Source organism: Microtus pennsylvanicus, chromosome 8 (genome assembly GCF_037038515.1).
Source record: "Microtus pennsylvanicus isolate mMicPen1 chromosome 8, mMicPen1.hap1, whole genome shotgun sequence".
NCBI classification, from domain to species: Eukaryota; Metazoa; Chordata; class Mammalia; order Rodentia; family Cricetidae; genus Microtus; species Microtus pennsylvanicus.
In genome coordinates this window covers 22874935-22899471 of record NC_134586.1, presented here as the reverse complement: position 1 = coordinate 22899471, position 24537 = coordinate 22874935, and the positions used below count along the sequence as shown (strand labels likewise).

Below are 24537 nucleotides of genomic sequence, written 5' to 3'. Positions count from 1 at the left end.
AGCCAGGAAACACTTGGGGACATAGGAAGCTGGAAGGGGTATAGAAAACCTTTCCCTTGGTGCTGTTATGGTGGATATAGCCCCTGACCCTTTCATTTCAGACTTGTAACCTTCGTAACTCTAGGAGAACAATATCAGTTATTTCAAGTCATTTGGTTTGTGGCAATCTGTGATGGCAGTCCTTTAAAGTGAACACATCCCTTTTGGCTGGAAGCAGGAAATGAATGGCTCAGGACAGGGGCCTTTGGTATCTTTTGCTCTGCTTACCAAGAATCTACTTGGCAGAGTCTGAACCTTCTTCACTGCCCCCTGCCTTTGAGTCTGGAATGGACAGCTCTTTGTCTATGTGTCTTCCTATTTGAACTTGGCATGTCTGTGGCCACTTCTCTACATTCTGTTGCTGTCAGATGAGTCAGGAGGTCCTTACAGGGATAATAGAAAGGACCCAGCATGGGTACCATCAAGAAGAGATGCTTATTTAACATTCATTTCCCATTCTTATATTTCCAAAAACAACCACCAGGTTGATAAAGTAAAGGCCTGTGCCTTAGCAAGAGGCATTTCCAGATAAAGACATTTGTGTAATTTAAAGTCCATTCAACTCTTTTATATGCTACACTTGACTTTGAGGAGAAACATTTCTGAGGCCATTTTGAACAATACTGATCAATATGAAGGACCTTAAAATAAAAGACTTGTAGTTATGAAGCACATGGACAAATCCTTGAATCAACTGAATTTGAAATGATAAAATCATACCATGCACTGAGCCAGTTGGTTAAAGCCTATGTGTATTATTCTGTATAACTTCACAATATGAGTTAGGTAAGGTCTCACTTTAGCCCCATCTTATAGATGAGGAAACTGGTTCTTAGTGAGGTTAATAAACTTATCCAAGGTCTCCTAGCTTGGAGGAGAGATCCAAGGACTTAAAACCATGTCCCTGTGACTCCAACTAGTTTCTTACTTTACCTAAATAAAAAAATCAAAATCCTCCCTAAACAAACTAACAGAAAAACCCCTGCCATTGGATCAGACTGTGCTGTATAGTCTGGAGGTACACTTTTCAAGGTTTATTGTGTAGAACAATATTCTTGGGTTTTCAGTGAAACATGTCTGTGATCTGACATGGTCAAGAAGCATTCATTGTTGCATCTTATCTGGTTTATTTTTGTTGTTCTTGTGGGATTCCCCACAGTAGGAGTGGAGGTGTCTCTGACTCTTTTGCCTGCACCTGGGTCTCTTTCCCTCCTACTGGGTTGCTTCTACTCAGCTTAGGGTTTGTGCCTAGTCTTGCAGCTTGTTAACCCGTATTGGTTGATATCCCTTGGAGGCCTGCTCTTTTGAGGGGGAGAAACAGAGAAGGAGTGGATCTGGGGGAGAGGAAAGGTTAGGGAAGCACTGGGAGGAATAGAGGGAATGGAAACTGGTCAGGAAGTAATGTATGAGAGAAGAATAAATATCTTAACCACTTATAGAAGTCTTGCAGGGAGGAAAGTGGCTCCATTATGTTCCATGTTCTTTGCTGTGGAAGCCCTGCTAACACCCCAAAACAGTGCTGTATAGAGCCCCCAAGGAGAGCTTCGTCCAAGATGCTGTGGTCCTGGGTGGGAAAGGCATGGGTTAAATAATTCTTCCACTGTTGAGGATTAGGTTTCTGAGTGCATTACTGTTATCTTTCACCTCTAAAGTAAGGAAGACAGACCCTGAATTTTGTTTTGTTTAAAAAGCTGTGTCCCATGTGTAAGCAGATGTTGACTTGTGAGTCTGTCTTCTATCTATCTATCTATCTATCTATCTATCTATCTATCTATCTATCTATCTATCATCTATCTATCTATCTATCATCTATCTATCTATCTATCTATCCATCCATCTATCCATCATCTATCTATCTATCTATCTATCCATCCATCTATCCATCATCTATCTATCTATCTACCCATCATCTATCTATCTATCTATCTATCTATCTATCTATCTATCATCTATCTATCTATCTATCTATCCATCCATCTATCTATCTATCTATCCATCCATCTATCCATCATCTATCTATCTATCTATCTATCTATCTATCCATCCATCTATCCATCATCTATCTATCTATCTATCTACCCATCATCTATCTATCTATCTATCTATCCATCCATCTATCCATCATCTATCTATCTATCTATCTATCTATCTATCTATCTATCTATCTATCCATCCATCTATCCATCATCTATCTATCTATCTATCTACCCATCATCTATCTATCTATCTATCATCTATCTATCTATCTATCCATCCATCTATCCATCATCTATCTATCTATCTATCTATCTATCTATCTATCTATCTAACTATCTACCTACCTACCCATCCATCTACCCATCATCTATCTATCTATCTATCATCTATCTATCTATCTATCTATCTATCTATCTATCTATCCATCTATCTATCCATCATCTATCTATCTATCTATCTATCTATCTATCTATCTAACTATCTATCTACCCATCCATCTACTCATCATCTATCTATCTATCTATCTATCTATCTATCTATCTACCCATCCATCTACTCATCATCTATCTATCTATCTATCTATCTATCTATCTATCTATCCATCATCTATCTATCTATCTATCATCTACCTACCTACCCATCCATCTACCCATCATCCATCTATCTATCTATCTATCTATCTATCTATCTATCTATCTACCTACCTACCTACCTACCTACCTACCTATCTACCTATCTACATTCCTAACCTATATGTATGCAGAGTTTTGCTTAGCGGAAGGACCTGATGACAGATTCTCTCTGGGTCACTCACATTCTACTGAGTCCAGTTGTCCTGCCTGTGCTTCTCTGCTGTCTCTCTGAGGTGAGTTGTCCCACTTAGCCCAGCCGCCTGTCCCATACCCACAGCTGCTTGATCCCTAGCTCTGATGGCATCATTGGCCTTTCTTTGAGTTCCCCTGCTCAGCAGGATGCTTTCTTCCAACTTCCTCTTCCTTTCTTCCTCTCTGTGGGCCCTAGACAAGCTCCTTGATTTTGATTTTTTAGAACACAGAGTGGATTTTCCCTTCCCCTTCTTCTATGGGACAGACCTTCCAAAAAGGTCTTATTCTTGTCCTATGTCCTAGAATGGCTTTTTATTCCTGCCTGAACAAACCAACTCAACTCATCCTTTGGACTCCAATCTCTGTCCTACCCCCACTTTATTTTTTCAGCCCAAATTCATCTCTCTTTTCTTGGATTCTTAGTCACTATACACTCAGTGTTTACCCAAATTTTTCTCCAGAAGCTTTGGGGAGTTATGCTTGGGTTTCACCTGTATCCCAAATCTCTGGGATCAGGAACTCACATTTTTATGCATTTTCTGAAAATAATTGTATGCCATTGAGGTAATAGTTTCTCAGTGATGCTCTAGATGGATTGAACCATTGATTGTGCCACATGGCTGTTACTTCCTCAGTCCCAGAACCTTCTCTCAGGTAGGTACTTAGGAGAGTCTCTCCTACAAATAGATGTCTCAGTTCAGAACTGAAGCACAAATAATAAAAACTCAGGAACAGGTATTGGGGTTCAACCTGAATTCCAGAAAAACAAAGCAACTAGCCACTGGCTCTTACCTTGACCTCAGTCCAAAAATGGTGATCCTGCCTTCAGGAAACCTCAGAATGAGATTGAGACAGAGAGGTGTCTTCTCCCATTTTATAATCCTCTCTAGTTCTGGGACTAAGGGCATGCATCCTACCGCTTGGTTTCTGTGGTAAGATAATGTGGCTACCAGGATTAAAGGTGTGTGTCATTGTGGTCTGGTCTGTAAGGTTGGCCAGTGTGACTGTTTTACTTTTCTGATCCTTAGGCAAACTTTATTTATTAAAATACAAATGAAATGCCACTACACAGAACTGTCTCCTGTCAAGTGAAATTCAGTCGTAGAAACTACTCCTTTCCTTCTTCAAGTGGTGATTTGTTTACTCACTGGGATTATTCTGATACTTTGGTAAACTTAGAAAGTCAAAGTCAGGAAATCTGGGTGGAGAGGGCTACATCTGTAATCACATCAGAAGGTGTCTTTAGGATTTCTATTGCTGTGACGAAACCATATCAAAAGCAAGTTGGGGAGGAAAGGGTTATTTTTGGCTTATACTTCCACACCATAGTCCATCATTGAAGGAAGTCAGGACAGGAACTCAAACAGCACAGGAACACGCAGGCAGGAGCTGATGCAGAGACTATAGAGGGGTGCTGCTTACTGACTTGCTACTCATGGCTTTCTTAGTCTGCTTTATTATAGGACCCAGGACCATCAGCCCAGGGATGACATCACTTATATTGGACTGGGACCTCCCGCATCCACCACTAATTAAGAAAATGCCCTACAGGCTTGCATACTGTCTGATCTTCTAGAGGTATCTTCTCAGTTGAGGCTCCCCCTTTTCTGATGAATCTAGCTTGTTGAAATGTCAAGTTGACATGAAACTAGTCAATACAGAAAGATGGCCAGACAAGGGAATCACGGGTTTCATGCCAGTCTGGGCTACATAGTGAGATCTCAAAATAAATAAATAAATAAATAAAAATAAAAAAATCAAACCCCCAAATAAATATAAAATGTCAGGAGAAACTCCATGACTTTTCCTGCAGTTCGCAGAATGTAAATCCTTGGTTGTGGGGAGAGGAGTCACTGCCCAGTCTTTGGAATGCATCTCCAGGCAGACTCTAGTCTCATCATCAATGAGGCTAGAGCTATAGCTGTTTACATAGGGATGACTGGAGGTGGGGCTGTCTGTTGTCATGGCCCAATCTTGAGCATTTGTTTTTAATATAGGCACGCTGCACAGGGAGAGTTTAGATTTCCTATCTCCATGCTTTGGTGCATGCTCTTTGATTACTCTTTAAATAGCCGGAAAGAGGGCAGAATGTTTTGACTTTTATTTCGCTGACAGCCATGCTTCTCTGCTTCACTATCAGCAGCGGGGTGGGTGGAGAACGGTGGTACCTACACTCTGTGGCTCTGGGGGAGAAGCTGAGATGGGATGGGGCCATGCAATAATGATGCAGATGACACAGGTCTGTGAGCAGAGTAGCCTAGCCCAACGCCTGAAGACAGTGAGGTTAAAAATGCAGAGATAAGCGAGGTGCAGTGGCTTGTGCCTGTAACTCTCACACTCAGGATGCTGAAGCTCGATTGTTTTGAGTTCCAAGGCAGCTCAAGCCAATAGTGAGTTCCATGCCAACCTGGAGCATAGAGTGAGACCCTGCTGTAAATCAAACATGAAGATGTTTTAAGACATGAGTTCAGACTCTGCTGTGTTTAACGCCCAAAATGGAAAAGAAAAATGGAAATAAATGTTTTTTTTTTAATTATTAAAGCCTTTAAGTCATATTTGTATGAATTGGGTAGATAGGGTCTGGCTGGCAACTGGGCAAGAGGCTAGCAGGGCTACAAGTGGAGAGTGGGCAGGCTGGCCATCAGATTCACAAGAGGGCAGTTTGGAGAGAGATGGGGCTGTTAGCAATAAAGTCAGAACAGAGGGAGTAGACCAGGACACAAGGTCCAGTAGGGACATAAGAACAGGGGGCTCAGAGAGGCCATGCTGCCTTTAATGTCACCTCTCTTGCCACTGTGGCCAAGCACCTGACAAGAAGCAGCATGGGAGGAAAGGGCGATTTTGGCTTGTGGTTTAAGGGACTTGCCCGTCGTGGTGGCAAAAGTCTAGCAGAGTTCTTGTGGACAAGAGTGTGTGACTAGGCCTCTCACGCCCAGGCAGACCAGGGAATGGAGAGCAGAGAAAGCTGGTGCTTGATCAGATCCCTCCTTTTTATTATTCCTCAATCCTTGGCCTTCGTAAGCCTCTGTCCACACTCAAGGTGGATCTTCTTTCCTTGATTAAGTCTCCCTGGAAACAGCATCTCAGACACCCATCAGTGTGTCTCCATGGTGATTCTGAGTCCAGTCAGGTGATCAACCACCACAGCATGTTGGTGAAACTGATCAACCATCACACCTTATCCATGAAAATTAAGGTCAACAATCACAGCATGTCTGTGAAAACCAGATCCACCATCACAGCTTGTCCGTGGAAACGAAGATCAACCATCGCAGGGTGTCCATGAATATATGGAAAGGAGTTGACGAGGAGGAGAAGCAGAGAAGGGAGGGACCACCAACTTCTTGCACTTGGGGCTAAGGAATGGAACTCCTAGCTAATATGAGCTTTTGCTGTGACAAACTGACTCCTAAAAACAACTGTTATGTTTTTGAGAGTTCAAAAAGCTATAATCACATGATTGGCAGCTTAGAATAGGCAACGATGGGCATACTTGCACCATGGACATCATCAACATCCTATTATCTGGAGATCCTTATCCATTGACCAGTCTTCTACTGGTATGAACCTGAGAGTGAGACTCAGGTGCAAAGTCACAGTGTGACCTTCTGCTCCATTTATCTCCTCACTGGGGGGCAAGGGGAAACCTGAAAGATGGACTTCTTGTCCCAGGCATGAAGTGGTTAGAGAAGGGACCAGGACATCAATGTCCATACCAGGGATTCCAAGTAGATTCTGTCCTGCTTGGTGTAGACACTAATTTCTCACCATAACTTGACTTGTTCACTCTACTCTGATACATCCTCCATCCTTCTAGTAATCCTCCATCCTTCTAGTCATCCTCCATCCTCCATCCTTCTAGTAATCCTCCATCCTTCTAGTCATCCTCCATCCTTCATCATCCCCTATCCATCATCCTCCATCCTTCTAGTCATCATCCATCCTTCATCATCCTCCATCCTTCATCCTCATCATCCCCCATCCTTCATCATCCTCCATCCTTCATCCTTCATCATCCATCATCCTTCATCATCCTCCATCCTTCATCATCCTCCATCCTTCATCATCCACCCACGTGATGAAACTTTCTGAACATCACTATGCCCCAGATGTTCTGCTAATGCGGTAGTGACTACAGCTGTTCTCTGCTCCTGATGACTTTTATGTGGTGAGAATTCAGCATTTTATGGCTAGTTGTAAACTGAGAGACACTCATAGGAAAACAAGAAGGGTGTACAATGAGTGCCAATGGGAAGGAACTCATTTGCATGACGGTGGGGGAGGATTTGAGCTCAGATCCGAAGGCTGGGCAGGAGTTGGCAAGTTGGGAGGGCCAATGAGAACATTTCCAGAGAGGGAGAGATTCCCAGGTCCCAACAACCAAAAGACCGCCTGTGGGGAACTGAGAGGAGTCGGTGTGGGCCCAGCACAGACTGTGAGTGGAGGAGGATGAGACTGAAGATGGAGCTGGGAGGCACAGCTCTTAAGGGGCCTTGTCAGCCATGTAATTTAAAAAGCTTGGATTTTATCCCAAAATTTAAAAGTCAGCAAACACTCATTCATGTTTGGAGGACATGCTGACAACAGAAATAAAAACCATAAACGAATACTGAATTGGACAACAGAGAAAGAACATTTATTTTTGTCAGCATGCTACAATTCTTATGCAGCGTTTCTGCAGAGGGGAAACTCAACCTGTTCGCACAGGTAGAGAGAGCAGTGAGGGGCTGCTCCGTCTCCTTCCAGCTCTAGGTTTACAGCTGCGCTTCGCGGCTCCTGGTGCCGCTTCCATTTTGGTGGGGGACGGCTTAACACTTGCGTGCATGGACAAATGTGCTTGTGGGCAGTGAGTGAGGACAGATGTTCAGCAGCCTAGAACTCCTTAGGGCTGGTTCCTCACGACTTGGGGGTGAAAACGGAGGGGCGGCTTCTGGGCTTCTTAGCTTGGCTGCCTCCTCTTTTCTTTGGCTGTGCAGCCTTCCAGCCTTGTCTACTTCATGCGTGTGTCCTCGCCCCGTCTTGTTTGCCTCACGTCTCTGCCTGGCTCAGCTTTTGGGAATTGGAGCAGAGGGCACGAGGTCATCTTTAGACTCTCTGACTGCTGAGATGAGAAGGATGCTAGAGAGACTGACAGCTGAACCCGTGTTCTGACAACTGACAGGAAGAGAAAGAAACTAACAGGCAGAGGGACAGATAAATCGGCTTTACCTCTAGTAACATGGTGTGTCAGATGGGGCACACTGCCCAACTTTATGCCTGGCCTGGATTCTTGCTGGCTGACCTGTCCTTCCATTTACAGGAGAGCTCCTCTCAGACCACTGCAGGGAGTGACCTAAGTGTCACCGGGTTATAGCATTTATATCTTATCTTGCTATACATTTGTCTTTTCTTTTTCTGTGTAAGCACACACATACCTTGGTGTATGTGTATTAAGTTTGTGTTGCTTATGTCAGTTTTCTCATCTGTAAAGTGGGGACAATGACTTGTATGTTGTCCAAGACAGACATCCCTAGAACCTTGGCTCCCTGAGTCTCAGGAAAGCACGTGATTTTAATGCAGAGAGGAAACAAATCAGTCCTGGGACCACACTGCTGTGCCTGTCTGGGGGGTGGGGAGATGGAGAGAGACAAGGAGGAAGAAAAGAAGAGAAAAAAAAATCTCCCTGAACCCCTTAGACTGTGACTGTGGGGCCAAAGCAAGCTTTTATGAGAACCACATTTGATCCCAGAAATAAAAAATAAGAGCAACATACTTTAACGATTATTTATGATTTCAAACACATGAAAGGCGCAACGTGTACCCAGGGAGGCGCATCGTGTGCCCAGGGAGGCATAATGGAGAACAGCTGGCTAACATGTGTCTCACCATTTCTGAGGATATTCATAATTCTCTGATGTCCAAGAATAACAGTAATAACGATGCCACCGCTGATTATTAATAATAATAAAGAGCCTTGAGTATCTTTCTGGGAAGGTAAGACGAGAACCTAGGCTGCTGGGTTTGCTTGCTCGAACCTCGCTTGCTTCCTCCTCTGGGGCAGACCGTGGAGCTTTGCCAAGGATCAAAGGCCATCTGGGAAGAGTCCTAGATAGGACATCCAGGGACCTGGGTTTCAGGCCCAGTGTTATATCTGACTGGCAAGTCCTTGTCCCTCTGGGCCTTGGCTTTCTCATCTATAAGTCAGAGGTTCTGTTCCTCCCTGGTAGGGTAGTCAGTGTCTTCGTGGGCTCTGATGAGAAGCTGCTGGTGGTGTAGGTACTGGATGCACTGTGATGCCTTCTGTAAGGGGCAGGGTTTATGTTGGAGTTGTTCTCATCCCTGCACATCCCAGCTCTTGACACCAGCAGCTATCAAGCCCGGGATCTCTGGAAAAGCCTGGACGTGCTTGTGTCATGAATGTGTGTTCCGTTCCTTAAGTGTTTCAAGTCATGGCTATGCTAGATTTGGGGAATACTGTCAGAACTATTTAGCCCACCTTCTTCCCCCTTTTATGACTTGTTAAGTGGGTCTGGAGGAAGTCTCGGTGCAAGCCTCATTATCCACTACTACTGCGTAAACCCGTGTTTGGCCAGTGCCCCAAGAATTATGGCTTTTCCCACCCTGCTGGTAGAAATAGGTGCCATTCTCAGCCCTTCCAGATGGTTCTTTTCCTTACAGGGAGTCATTTTTCACACCTTTGCAGCTGAAGGCTCAAGGGTTACCTTCCAGTGGCCCCCCTGTGGTTCTCTGAGCTGGATATCCTCTCAGAGAGTGGGTGGAGTCTTGTCTTGATCTTGCTAGGCTTTATCCTCCTGCCCCTGAAACCCAGGGGATCTTGGGATCTCCTTGTTTTCCCTGACAGTTCAAGGCAGGGACCTGGAACAGCCCCACACATCTACAAACATAAAACATCTAGTGTGTCAAGTCTGAACTGATAATAAAGACACTCTAGGCAAACAGAGAAGTAAAAAACTTCAATCTGTGTTTAAAAGGAGTTACATGGGCTTGCTGGAGCTTGGAGCTTAAGTGTTTTCTAAAGGCGCAAATATAAATGCTTTGTCCCTGGTGTGGAGGAGATGATGGGGATATTTAAGGTGAGGACATGTGCCTGGTCTTATTGTAAGCCTTTTCTCATTATTTATGACAAAATAAGCAAGAAAGTCACTCTCCTCCTGAAGTCAGCTGAAGTGTATCTCATACCCCAGCGACACACTTCAGCTTCCTCAGCTGAAGGTGTGGCCACCTTTCTTAAAGCCTTCAAACCCTCGGCACACCCCTGGTTGCCATTGTCATAGACTGCCTCATGAGTATCTTGTACATATCTTTTGCTCAGCAACTTGTGATTATCATGGCAGAGAAGAAAACAGACCTTTAAGACAGAATATCTGGATACTGGCTCTTGGTCTGTTCATCCATGTCAGCATGAAAAATTAACCCAATATTAGTAGCTTAATGATAGTCAAAACTTAGCAGTCAAGAGTGACTTTGTGGTCAATGACTTGAGCAGAGGTGGGATCAGGATCGTGTGGCTTCCCTTGGTGGCAGTTGGGTTCTCTCGGTGGCTTGAGGTTCAAGGGCCTTTGTTTCCATATCTTTTGTTTGCAGGGAAGTTCGATGGGAGTCTGGTTAGGTTCTTTTTCCTCTCTGGGTGCTCTCAGAGTGTTCTAGAACATGAAAGCATTAGGGTTGGACTGGCTAGTGTCCTTTCTGTCATATTTTGCTGGTCAAGTGGCAACAAAACCCAGTTAGATTTGGGGAAGGAGCAGGAAGGGATGTTGTATCTTGAAAGGAGAATAACCTGTGTAGAACCTGTGTCGATGGTTAATACATTACAACTTTTCTGGAATTATGACATCTGTGCTTCAGTTACTGCATACACAAACCTGAAAGTCTAAAGGCTGTAATGGGCACTGGGGAGATGGTGTAAAGGTTAAGAGCACTATCTGCTCTTCCCAAGGACCAGGGTTCAATCCCTGGTGCCACACTCACAACTTTCATTTGCAGGAATTCAGATGCCTTCTTGTGGCCTCAGTGGGCACCAAGTACCCACATGGTACACAGACATACATACAGGCAAACACCTATAAAAGAAAAAAATAAATAAAGAAAAATTAAAACTGTAATGTAGACACTAGTGGTCTCTGCAACATAAAACACACACACACACACACACACACACATCCCATATGAACTATAACTATAAACGGTCCTCATCATCATGACAGTGCGTCTCTGCTTCACTCAGGACAGAGCTCATTGAATGTTTAATATTCCTAGGCTGTGAAGGTAACTCAGTGGGTAAAGTGCATGTCAAGCAAGCACAAGAACCAGAGTTCAGTCCCCGGCATCCGTGGAGAAAGGGTGATGCGGTAACATGCACTCATGATCTCAGTACGGAGGGGGCCGAGCCAGCAGGATCTCTGAGCTCTCTGGCCCACCATCACGGCGTTAGCAGCAATCATTTTTTGAATCCTTAACAATATCTAGTTGGGCTGTTGTCAAGCACCTGCTGTCTTCCATACATAAATTCTTTCTTTATTTATTTATATATTTATTGGTTTTTTGAGACAAGGTTTCTCTGTAGCTTTGGAGCCTGTCTTGGAACTAGCTCTTGTAGACCAGGCTGGCCTTGAACTCACAGAGATCCACCTGCCTCTGCCTCCCTAGTGCTGGGATTAAAGGCATGCAACACCACAGCCCATAAATTCTTTTTTAAAAAATGTTTTCTTGATTAAAAGTATGCTTTCATTGTAATTTTGTGGGAGCATCAGTCTCTAGAAGAATTTGTCAATTAAGTTGAAGGTATGAAAGGAGGCAAAGATAACAAAATTGAGGTCCTTTTAAACAAAATTTTTGCTTCAAATCTTTTCAGGTTATTTTTATGTTCTTATTATTTGACTTTAACTTTCTTTTTATTTATTCGTTGTTTCTTTCACACCATGCTTCTTGATCCTATCCATTTCTCTGTCCCTTTGTGTCCACCCTCTGCCCTTGCAGCACCCCCCCCAAGTAAAATAAAATCTATGAGAAAAAAAAAGAAAAAGGAAAGAAAAATCTCTCCATGGACGCTGTAGTGTTACACAGCGAGTCACACAATAAACCCTTTCGTCCATACATCTTTATTTGCAAGTATGCATTGCAAAGTCACTGGTCTGGTTGGAGGCCTTTGTTTTCTGATACGCTGTTGATGCTGAACTGGGACTCTTCTTGGAGAGCCTGTTGTTGCCCTGTGTTGTGAAAATTCTGCAGCTTTGGGTCTGTAGAACTGGCCCCTTCACACGCTCCAGCAGATCACACATAGGGTGGCTGTTGGAGTGGGGCCAGCTCATATACTGGGTCTGGGTAGTTGCAGCCAGCCAGCTCTCTCCGGTCCTCACCACCAGGGTGAGCTCCCCAGCATTGCCTGCCTTAGTTCACCCCTTGCAGCAATGAGCAAGGGGTGGGGCCAGTTCTCCTGCTGTCCCGCCCCCAGGGTTGGTTCTCCCACAGCTGGACCAGGGAGGCCAGCTCTACTGTGCTGCCCAGGTGAGGTCCAGGGGCCACTCTCCCGAGTGCTGCAGTTGGTGAGGGACAAGGACAGTTCTCCTGCCCTTATGACCTCAGGGCCAGCTCCCCCACCTTAGGGCTGTCTCACTCATGTCCCTGTCTACAGGGTCAGCCTTACTGGGCTGCCCAGGTGAGGCACAGGGCCTGTTCTGAGAGGACTGTGACCTGTTCTCCCATTCTCGTGCCCTCAGGGACAGCTTGCCCGCACCCCTGCAAGCAGGATGAGCTCGCTCGCGTTGCCCAGCTGAAGTGCAGGATCCTATTTCCTGAGTGACCTTCAGCTGGTGAGGGCCAGTTCTCTCTAGAGTTGCAGAGAGCGAGGACGGGACCCACTCTTTAGAGCCCTTTAGGAGCCAGACATCAACAGAGGCTGCAGTTGTATCAGAACCACAAACCCAGACCTGGGTCCCAGCAGCAGCCCAGGCCCAGACATCATCAAGGCCCTGGAGGGCAACCAGTCACTCACCTCAGCCTGCTCCTCATCTCCTTGCCTCCTCAGATACACCTCTGTCCACAGGACATGACATATTCTGTCTCTCGCCCATACAAAACCGTACATTTGCTCACCGTAAGAGTGCCTGTCCGCCAGACGCGGCAAGGTGCTGGGTAGGCCTGGGTTTTCTTCTCACCCCAGGACTGCCCAAGCCTGCACATGGGTGTCCTTGTCCCACTTAGTCTGTCGTGGCACTGGGCAGAACCATGCCTCTTCCTCACAAAGAGATCATAATAGTGCCCAACCACCCGGTACCTCTGGTGGATCCTGGTTGGTGCGGAGGTGTTGCGGGAACCCTCTCGAGGGTCTCTATACAAAAATTCTATATGCATTTATCTAGTGGAGGTGTGGCGATTGTTTTTGCGGTGGGCCTGTGGTTTCTTTAGGATGTTGCGACTTTCTTAGAGAAAGTCACCACCGCAGCACATGTGACCCAGAAGGGCTTTTGAAAAGCAAAGACAACGGCAGCACCCTGCTTATTTCTCCTGCCCTCTCCCTTGCCCAGGGTATGGCCCCCAGGGACCTACGCCCCTTGCTCTTCTCCACATGTTGCAGGGGGCATTCGTTTTAGACCTTTGATTTGTTGTTTGTAGATGTACGAGATCAAAGCAGGAGGCAGCATCGCGAAGAAGTTCAGTGCCGTCCTGCAGACGCTCAGCTCACCCCTGCAGCCCAGGGTCCCTGACCACAGCAACAACAGGATGAAAAACCTCTCCTACCCGTTCTCCAGGGAGAAAATGTACCTGTGAGTATGGAAGTCACTCAGGCAGGCGCGTGAGAGGGGATGCGGAAGGACCCACCGCCAGTACCATTCCGTGCCTGAGCCTTGAGGCTTGGGAAATGATGGCCCTGGGACCTGAGGGCCAGATGAAGGAAGTAGCTGTCCTGGGAGAATAGTTGCCATGCCCATGACTATCCTTCCCTTGTGAAGTTATTCCAAACAGTTCCAGACATGCATCCAGGGACATCTATCTGCTTCTTGGCCACTGGATAGAGTGGATGGAGAGCCAGGGAACAGCCTGGTGTACTGCAGAGCTCTTTGAGAAGGGACATGCTCACCTCCCGTGGGGAAGCCCCTCTGCCAAACTTATCTGATTAGATTTTAAAAATGTATGATGAAACCAAGGGAAGGCAAAGGAAGGTTCTGGATTTGTGTATCCCCGTTGTCTACTCACGCCTTCCTTGATTCTGTGGAAATGCTTTTCCCACCTAGGAAGTATGAATAAAAATCTCTCTATGGGAATGGCCATTTGAGAAACTTCTAGAAGAGATGACCGTGGTAAAAAAGTGGGAAATAAAAGTTGCACTAGGAGCTCAGGTGAAAACCTGAGGAATCCGGGGTGATGGGATTGAGTGAATAAGGCCAAGAAGGGACACAGAGGCCCCAGGAGAGCCTTGCTTTTAGAAGTAGTGTTTCTGTGTTCCTGAGAGAATGCCCCCAGGCCTCTCTGTGACTGATAGGAATTCTCTGAATAGGCCTATGCTGTTTCACAGCAGGTCCACAGTCCCTTTGTGACCTTATAACTGTCCTTCCGCTGCAAAGAGGAAACCAGATTTCCTTAGCCCAGGTCACTGCAGATGCACGTGACACATTGAGGACCAGCATGTGCCTCTTTTCATGCGCGTGTATAATACGGTTGGTCATATATACTGTGCTTTATCATATCTTATCTTCCTCCCACTTCTACTGAACCCTTTCTTCCTCCCAGCAAGTTTCGTTAGTACCTCCGTGTCTTCCTTGCATTTTGTGACCCACTGAGTTTACATACCTATGGATCAAGGGCTATATAATAAGGGCGTGGAATCTTTTCAGCAGCTACACCCCTGAAGAAAATGACACCCCTTCTTTCAGTAGCTACTAACTGCTAATGGCTCCTCAAGAAGGGTGAGGCTTCCATAGCCCCTCCCCTGTCTATGATGGAGTGTCGAGGGGCCTGATCTTGTGTTTCACGAGTGCGGTAAATGACCATGTCATGTCCATGGGATTGATTATTCCTCCTACCCCTCCTGTAGTTCCTGCATTGTTTCCTCCTCTTCTGAGGGGTCTCTGAGCCTCGGAGTGGCTGACAAGATGTTCTGTGTAGGGGCGAGCAGTCAACAGACGCTTCTGCTCAACATTTATTTATTTAGACCAGTTATGAGTCTCCACATTAGCTTCCACTTACTGAAAGGAGCAGCTTTTCTGACCAAAACTGCAAATGCCTTTAGTCTTGTATATAAACAAATGTTTGGAAGGTAGTTTGTCAACATGTCCACTCTGCAAAGACACAGTAGCAGGTTCCCCTAGGGCCTAAGACCTTCTTGCTATGTGTTCTTGTCTAGGTCACAATACCAGGCATAGAGTCCCTCTCAAATCCAACGAGAATGTGACAGTCATGCCCTTATTTTACATTTTGATTGACAGATCAGTGTATCACACAGGGTCCACAGCTGGTGAACCTGCTGCTGGTTCTGTCTTCAGATTCTTCCTTCCACACGTTCTTCCCCTAGACTTTCATTCATGTGGATGCTGTGCTCTGGTCAGCTCTCTCCCACACATCGCCCTTTGTTTCACTTCTGCCCTCTTTTAAGGCCAGTTACTAACCAGGTTTTTTTTCTTTCTGGAAAATTCTGTTCTTCTCAAGCAGAAGCTGGTCTCTTGTCTTTGACCTTGCATAACCACAGGCTACACAGCCTCAATGCTTTCCTTGACATCAGTCACTATGGCATACGTGACTGGTAACTCCCAGGAGAATAAGGAGAGGGTTGCATAGTCTGTGTCCTCATCAAGGTTGTGGGGTTTTGTATTATTGTTTGCTATTCTGAGACAGGTTCTTGCTGGGCAACACAGACTGCCCTGGAATCCTAGGTCCCCCTGCCTGTCTTCTAAGCCTCTGGATTCACAGGTGCTTCTTCTGCTGTTCAGTGTATGAAAACTCACGGGCCTTTCATAATTGAGTGTGGTATCTACTGATGGAATGACAGTGAGAATACAAAATGGAATTTTGAAAGACAAATGATTGTAATCTCTATACCCTTAAACTAAGCTCATTTTTAAAATTTTTTCTTTTCGCTATCTTTGTCCAGGCATGGGTATATTTCCCACCCGCTTTAATTTTGAAAACTTTTAGTGTAATATTTTATATCACAGGCTTTCTATTTACAAACTTTTCATAGTTATAATTTTCACCGCCTTCATGGCAATCTTACATATCAATTTTGAAGTTGAATAACTTTGTACTGGATATTTTTATGATATTTTCCTTTTGCTCATTTATTTTCATTATGAATAATTCCTACAATGAGTTTACAGAATTCCTGGGTCAAGACAATCATCCGTGTTGTGTATCTGAGTGTGTGAGGGCTTTCATGTCTTGCCGTGTTGTAGGGAGTTTGCCCTGGGCTGTGGGGACAGCGGTGTCAGGGTAGGGTAGTGACATAAGCTCACCATTTGCTTTCTCGGATTCTCTAGGTACAACATCCAGGAGAAGGACACCTTCTTTGATAATGCTACGCGGAGTCGCATTGTAAGTAAAGGGTATGCTGGGTTAGTAAGGGCTTTTGGGAAACGCTGGGTATGTGGTTAGCAGGGTATTTCCTTTCCCTCCCTGCTGTCTCTCATCATTATTTGACTGGAGTTGCCTAGCAACTATAAGGCCATACCAGTAGTACAAGAAAGAGCAAACAGTTCATCTGCTAAGGTTTGAGAGGGGTATTGCTGCTTATGACTGCTTCATGCAGACCTTTCTTAGAGTCGCAGTAACAGAAGCTGTCAGAGATGGTAGAACTGGAAACCACTTAAGATGACCCCCTTGGCTTAAAGCGAAAGAAACTGAGGCTCTGATAGGCAATACATTAGAAAAAATTGTATAGATGGTTAGTATCTATATTTATATAGATTTAATCTATATAAATTAAAGATTAAATATATATTTATATCTTTCCATCTCTGTCTATTTATCTCTGTCTGTCTGTCTGCCTATCTATCTACCGATGACTGGAATAGGACTAGAAGTAGTCCTACTTGCTGGGATAGTGTGCCTTTTATAAACTTTTTCTCCTTTAAACCCCATGGCAAGGACTCATGTGATTTTATTTCACAAGAAATGTTAATTAGCCAGTTTGTCCGATAATAAAACAGAGTCAATATTCTTGATTATAGCCCTCCCTCCCTCCGTCTCTCTTTCTTCCTCCCTCCCTCGCTTCCTCCCACCCTCCGTCCCTTCCTTCCTTTTCTCCTCCCCTTTCCCTCCTCTCCCCTCTCTTTTCTTTCACACCAAATATTTTGTTTGTGCTCCATGTTCGATTCTAGTAAACATCTGGGTCTGGCCTCTGTTCTGTGGCTCCATCTCCAGTCACATGGCCTCTCCATTCACCCGTCAGTTAATTCTCTACCATTCCTAAGAGCACACAGCCAGTGGGCAGAGGAAGGCGAGAGGGAAGTGCAGAATAATACTCCTTAGGAAAGACCTTATATTTCCAGTTCTGAGTAAGTAAGGGAGAGAGACCTAGAAGGCCTTTCCTGCCACCTGGATGCTCTGGATGCTAAGAAGGGTCAGGGAGCAGACAAAATTACTGAGCATTTCCAAGACACACAGACAAATGACCTTTACTCTTGCTTTCAAGATGCATAAGAAAATATCTCTGGTCCCTTCATGCCATGTTTTAGGAAGGATTAAAAAATGGGCATATTATTTCTTTTCCCTTCCTATGGAAAGGGGTGTGAACTTCCTATTTTCTTCGACGCTATTATGAGTCAATTAATTCTCGACATGGCTTGGCTCCCATACTGTGGGGGGAGTTACAGGGTGTGGAGATGAACTGATCACGGCAAAGTGCTCGTAAAATAGTACAATGCCTTATAAATGCTGTTCCCAATTATTGTTGCTATTGAATTACTGCTGTATTAGAAGCAGGATTAAGCACTCTCGAGCCCCATTCTGCTGGAAGCTATTTATTTACCACTCCCTATAGGTCTGTGGCTGGAATGCAGGAGTGTGAATAATGACAGGGAAACACATCTCTCACTCATCCTTCTTCTAGAAGCTTCCTTTTCTATGCTCTGCCTTTTTCTCAGTCTACCCCAAAGTATGAGAAGGGCAAAAAAGAGCCTTGTGTTTCCTCCTGACCACCTGGCCTTCTGACTTCTCATGTGCATGCCCCTGTGATTGTTTTCTGCCCCTCCCCCTCCCCCACTTCTTGGTTGGTCCAGTTATCTGCTCCCTTCTTTCAGATATGATACCCTTGCTTGGCCTGGCTGAGGTTTGGGACTCATCAGGAAGCCATTAGATGGCCTCCACTGAGTCACCTCTGAGAGTGACTTCTCAGCAGGGAGCACGGTCCCTGTGAGAGAGAGCCTCCACAGAAAGCCTGATGGTGTAAGAGTTCTCTAGAGCTTTTAGGCTCGTGAGACTTGAACCTCAACAGAGAAGGTGACCCACAGACTGCCCAGCCCACTTCTTCTGGAGAATGAAGCAGCTTTGACCAGGCAGGGTGAGAACTCAGGAACAGCTTGGGCAAATGAGAAGGCTAGGCTAGGTTGCGCTCTTCCGCACCAAGCACTGCCAAGGTCATGGTCGTCCAGAGGTTTCTCAGGCCTCTGTCAGGGTGCCCCTAGCAGAGGGACAGAACTGCTGATGTGGAATCAGGCCCCTCGGTTTCTGACTGTATGCCCTGCTTTCCCAGCATGCTCTTGGGCTCTCCTAGTTAGCATGTGCCTGCCTCTGACTGGTGGAGGAAGCAGGTCTTGTAAGGGTTCCCTGAGGTCCCCACACAAAAGAAGAGAAGTTTGTCTGGGAAGCAAACACAGACACTTCCCTCCTGGCCCTCAGGAGGGCTGTGTGTCGTAGGCTGCCTTTGTTTTCCTTCCCTTCTGTCACTGCAGACAATTTATAGCCTTTTATTGATTCATTTCTTTTCCAGGGTGGGAAGGAATGAGGGGTGTGTGTGAGGGTGTGTGTGAGGGGTTAAATTCTTTGCTTCCTCAAAATACTCAAGCCTGAATGGTTTTGACAAGTAGGCCATGAGCTCTGCACATGCTTCTCGTCCCCTCCCTCCAAATGAGGCCTGCGTGTCTGTCCCAGCCAGCCTGCCTCACAGGGTGGTGACGCACATGGTTCAGGCGTTCACAGCCCCACTGTCCTTCCCTTTTAGGTACACGAGATCCTGAAGCGCACAGCCTGTTCTCGAGCCAACAACACGATGGGTAAGGACAGTGTGGTGGTCCGTGAGGCGGTGAGGGGCTGGGGACGGCCCTGTCAACGCCTTCCTTGGTGGGCAACAGGGATCGCAGCAGACCCATGCCCCACAAGCAGGGCTGCTTCAGCTTAGACTGAGCATCCAGTCAGGACTGTGGAGGGTAGGCGCCTACTCCATGGCATGTTTTGGGTACTCCCCAGCTATGGAAACCTCTCCCAGACCTCTAGCTCACGGTGGGAGGTGGAAGTTTCCCTCCTCTTTCTAGTACTGCCTGCATCTCTCACTTTATTTGGATCATTCAACTGCAGTTCTCTTGTCCTAGGTCCTAACCTGCTCAGGGAGAGGGAAACTGGGCGAGGGGGTCAAGGCAGGACCCAGGGGCAGGAACTGAAGCAGAGTCCGGGAAAGAACACTGCTCACTGTCTCTCTCGTGGCTTATTCGGCTGCTTCTCTTACACAGCCGAGGCTTACCTACCCAGGGGTGACTCTGCTCACAGTGGGCTCAGCCCTCTGACATCAATGAGAGAATGCTCCCACAGACAGGCCCACAGGCTAATCTGATGGAGGCCATGCCTCAGTTGCGTCCCCTCTTCCAGGGTGACTCTATCTTGTGTCAAGTTGACAAAGCTACCAGTATACAGTAGTTTTAAGTACCTACAGCCAATTTTCATGTACTGTTTTTAGGAAGAAAAGTAGTGGTTTTAGGTGGGTCTAGCCAATTCAATCTCTACATGAAGAGACTACTTCCTCCCCAAGAGAGGGTAAATGACTAATCTAAGACTATACAGCAAGGTGCTGTGTAGTCCAAATGTGCTTCTCTTAAGCCCAGCATCCTCTCCACGGTCACTGGGGGAATCCATTCACCTTGCGGTATGTTTTTCAAGCATGAGTATTTCTGCACCCTTGGATCAGGAGCCTCAGCATCTCAGACAATATACACACCAAGGCAGGCAGTCTGATGCTAAAGGATAGTTCAGAGATGTGTACGGTGGCAGAGGTGAAAAATCTCCCCAATTTTATCATTATTTGTTCCCAGACCAAGCCACCGGTCCATTGATTCTCCCATAATGCTCTCTCCTTGGGGTTCCTACTCACCTCAGGATCCTTCTTACTCATCCTCCCCACTCATGGCTTTGATCCACAGACAGTGAACCCGGGAGATGTGTAGAAACCACTGCTTATGCCCTCTGCCCGTATGCAGCCAGCTTTCTGCCCTGCACAGTCTACTCAGTTGACTTTATCTAATGAATTAATTTTACAAATGCTAAGCCTTTGAGTCCCATAGCCATCCCTGGCGAGTTCCTGACTGTGTTCACAGACGGTGACTTAACCTTTCTGCAACCCAGCTTCTTTTGTGTGGGATGGAGAGCATGAGCGGATCTTGCAGCGTTTTCGTAAAGATTAAACAGGCAACTAGGAGTTTGCTTTATAAACTGGGAAGTCCTTCAACGCTGGGGCTGTGGGGAGCGATAATCCCCAGGATTATTGGAAGGTCACAGGAAGCTGCCTACTTCAACTGATTCTGTTTTCTTTTGCTTTTTAGGACTTAGTGTGTGTGTGTGTGTGTGTGTGTGTGTACACACATGTGGTCTCAAAGTCAAACATTGTTAGGATTTTGTTGTTGTCCAGTACTGTTCAAAATTTTACTTTCCTCTAAGACACTCAAAGGAGCATCTACTGTGAGTATCTGCCACGTGTCAAATGATGCCACAGAAGCCCAGGAATGCCAAGACTAACTTGACCCATTGTCTACCATTAAGGGGCTTCTAGTGTAGTCACTCAGGCAGACATGTAAATAGGTAATCATGAGATGACGCAGCAAGTGCCGTAATTGTCACACGCACAATGAAACAGGAGCACCAAGCAGGAAGCAATTACCTTACAGACCGGCTTCTCAGCGCCAACAAACATTATCCAGCATCCGTTTCGGGGCTCCTGGAGACAGTGGCAAGCCAGGAATTATCACCAATTACAAATCACAGTTTGCAATTACAAGTTGCAATTACAGGGAACACAGAGGGCTTGTCCAGGGCCACATGTTGAGTTAGAGTTGTTTTAAGTGGATCTAGAACTTGGCTGCTGTAGCATGAATTCTAATTAGTCTTAAAAATAAAAACCCAGAGTCAGTTATAGGGGTGAAAGCTGAGTGATCAGAGAAGCAGGGTGGCCAGACTCTAGAGAGTTCTTACCTCTCCCCATACTCAGATCAAAGGGGCGATCCTGTCTTCCTTCTGCTTCCTCAGGCTGCCCCTCAGACTGACTGATGCAGACTGTTGCCTCAGCTTATACTGAGCTCTTGTCTCCTCCTGCCTTATATTCCTCTCTCCCCCCAGCCATATCATTCCTGTCTCCACCTCCCTAGTGCTGGGATTAAAGGCATGTAATCCCAAGTGCTGGGATCAATGGCATGAGAACCCTGTTTCTCTTTTAGACTGGATCAGTTTCGTAAAACTCAGGGTGGCCTTGGACTAACAGAGATCTGTCTGCCTCTGTCCCCCGAAGCCCTGGGATTAAAGGTGTGTGCCACCACTGCCTGGCCTCTAGTCGCTTAGCTCTGCATGCTGATCTTCTGGCAAGCTTTATCACTACAGGCAGCCCTGGCTCTGATCCTGTTCCTACTCCCTCTGAAGCGCTATGAGCCCGTGGTGGAGCCAGGGTGAGTCTGAGAGCCAGTTCATCACACAGTAGCTGCTCACATCTTCTCTTTATAAAGAAGGATGGCTGAACTGTGCTTCTCAGCAGAGGGGGACTTGCAAGGCTGTCCTCAAGTGGCTTGGCTTCTGCCTGGCACAAACTCAAGCCTTTGGAGCTCTTTGATCAACATATTAATCTCCCTTGGTAGATCAGAAACAGCGAAGAACATGATAGGGTCAGAAACAGCCAAGAATACACCGTGGAGCTTTGAGATAACGTCACCTTTGAACCAGGAGATGTATTTAGATTTTCTGGCCTATCTCTCCAGTTTCTGAAGAGGTGAAGGAAAAGCACAAATGGGTAGAAGTGACTGACATTTCTCCAGAGAATTGCTGTCCCATAAATGGAAGAGAAAAAGAGAGAGCAGAACTGTATTTGGCATTGTAGGCATGTCCCTCCCCGACCTGGACCTTGGCCTTGGGTCTGGCCTTCTGTACAGTCGTTACACTTGTGACCCATGTACAATGCTTTGGCCTCTTTCTCGTAGTACTTAACTGCAAAGTCAGAAACCGGAAGTGGCCGTGAAGATAACAGCGATTCAGCAGCCCTCCCGCTCAGTACCATCACGCGTGTTCTTTGCAGACAATACATTTTAATTGATGCCCGGTTTCGGAAAGCACCAGCCTATTTTATAAGCTGCATGTAGCAATTTATTTATATTTCTGTTTTGTTCCACAACATTTCTGAAGTGGCTTACAAGGGAAACAATAAAACAAGCCTAATATAAATAATAAATTAAAAAATAAGAACCAGGAGGAAATACAAATTAAAATTGAATGTCAAAACTAGGAGAAGAAAACAACCAGAATATGAATATCCACGGCATAAGGCTCTCGAGTTTCTGCAGTGGTGTTCTAAGGGCAAGGGGCCTAGGCTCAGTCTCATGGCGGTCCCTGTCAGTAGTCACATCCTTCTGGGTAGAAATCTTTCCAAACCAATCCCTAAGTCCTTACTGTCTTACTATTTGTTCTCCTATCTAAGTACTAAGCATGGTGGGCCTGCGGGATTTCCATGATCGGATGAATGGGACGTGTGCCGGTGATGTGCAGAGACTCTAGCCGGCTTCTCTAGATGGGAGCGTGTGCAAGGTCTTCTGGAAGGCCACTGATGAAGGAAGAGTGTATCTCTCTCTCTCTCTCTCTCTCTCTCTCTCTCTCTCTCTCTCTCTCTCTCTGTGTGTGTGTGTGTGTGTGTGTATGTGTGCATAGGAGAGAGTTTGTGAGTATGTATGAGTATGTGAGTGTGAATGTGTGAGTGTGTGTGTAGGAGAAAGAGTGTCGGTATGTATGAGTGTGTGTGAGTGTATATGAATGTGAGCGTATGAGAATATGTATGAGTGTGTGAGAGTATGTATTGTGAGTGTGCGTATGTGTGTGTGTGTGTGTGTGTTTCCTCGTGGATTAGCAAAGGATCATTGGGCTCATTTCTTGAATTCTTGACCTGTGATCTGCCCCCCAATTCTGCCCCCACACTTTCCTGTTGCCGTTTTCCCATGCCTTTGGAAGGTAGGCAAGCAAGCTCCTTACAATTCTGGTAAAGAGAAATTGAAGGAGGGGCTGCTGCCAGGATCCTGCTGTGGAGAGAGCCCACATCATCAAGGGGAGTGGGGTTTATGAGCTCTGCATTAGCTGTTTATAGATAGTTATGCTTGCTTCTGGGTGTTCTGTGCTGGGAGCTAAGCAGGTAGGAGATCCCTGAACCAATAAGGCATTTATTATAGCCCAAATTTATGTGAATAGCTGGACGTTTTTCAAAGCACTTTCATGTCTTTATCTCTTTTGGTCCATTAGACCCCCTGAGAAGCAGTGTTCCCAACCAGTGTTACCTAGTTTCATAATATAGTTACTGACTAGTACACTGTGGAGGATTTAGGGCCAGGGTTAGAGGCAGCTTTCTTGGCTCTTCTCTAGCGATCTATAAGCCAGTCAATTGACAGTGGACGTTATCAGGAAAGGTTTCCCAGAGGACTTGGAAGATGACCCTTGCATTCATTCGCAAACTGTTTGAGCACCTACTCTCAGACTCCAGAGCTGGAAAATAGAGTAGTAAATTAAACAGAAACAAATTCTTCTCTGCGGGGAGTTGACATTCTAGTGAAGGGAGAAGGAAAATAAGTCAATAAACAAAATGGACTCACCACGCAGGGGCCTGCATTTAAATGGAAAAGTAAATAAAGAAAGGTACTGGACAGGGGGGTGTTTTAAATGAGACAACAGAGAGGGACTTCAGGAGGTGGGGGTGAGGAGCAAGCCTGGGGCCGCCTGGCAGCAGGAGAGACACATCCAGGACCATCCAGGGCAGGCATTCAGCCACCATTCACAGAAGTCCAGGGAGGAAACTGCAAAGTGCCAGGAATGACACGGCAATCTGGCACCCACGGTGGCAGAGTTTTCAACCTCTCTAGACCTATAAGGAGACAGAAGCCCTTGGGTCACAGAGGAGTCTCCTTGTGCAGGTGATGAGACACAAGGCCAGGAGTCTAAACCCTGCCCTCCATCCCTCCGAGGGATGGGAAGCAGAGGAAACCACAGACAATGTCTGTCTGCTCCTGTCAGATGGGGGCAGGGCTGAGGTGTATCGAGAAGGGGAACTGGATGGTAGGTACGTACCTGGCATGGATGGAATAGTGGTGTCTCCAGTTCTGGGATGAACAAGTTGAGAAATTTGGACCAAGTCGCATTCCCTCCCTGGCCTGTTTCTGTCCCATCAGACAATGGGAATTCTGTAGTGTTGCTGAAACTCCCATCTATCTCTGACGTGTCCTAGAATCTGTAATTCCAAGGGGTCATGTGGTCTTTACATATAAGA

The 24537-nt window shown here is 46.0% G+C and overlaps 1 protein-coding gene across 2 annotated transcripts in view; it reads left to right on the top strand.

The window, feature by feature from the left end:
* The window catches only part of Ano2 (anoctamin 2), a 362201-nt gene that overhangs the window by 100959 nt on the left and 236705 nt on the right, over positions 1–24537 (top strand). For both annotated transcript variants that reach the window (XM_075981962.1, XM_075981963.1), the window contains 3 exons: positions 13452–13603; positions 16310–16364; positions 18991–19042. In XM_075981962.1, the coding sequence (XP_075838077.1) occupies positions 13452–13603; positions 16310–16364; positions 18991–19042 (259 nt within the window). The remainder of the gene's footprint in view (positions 1–13451; positions 13604–16309; positions 16365–18990; positions 19043–24537) is intronic.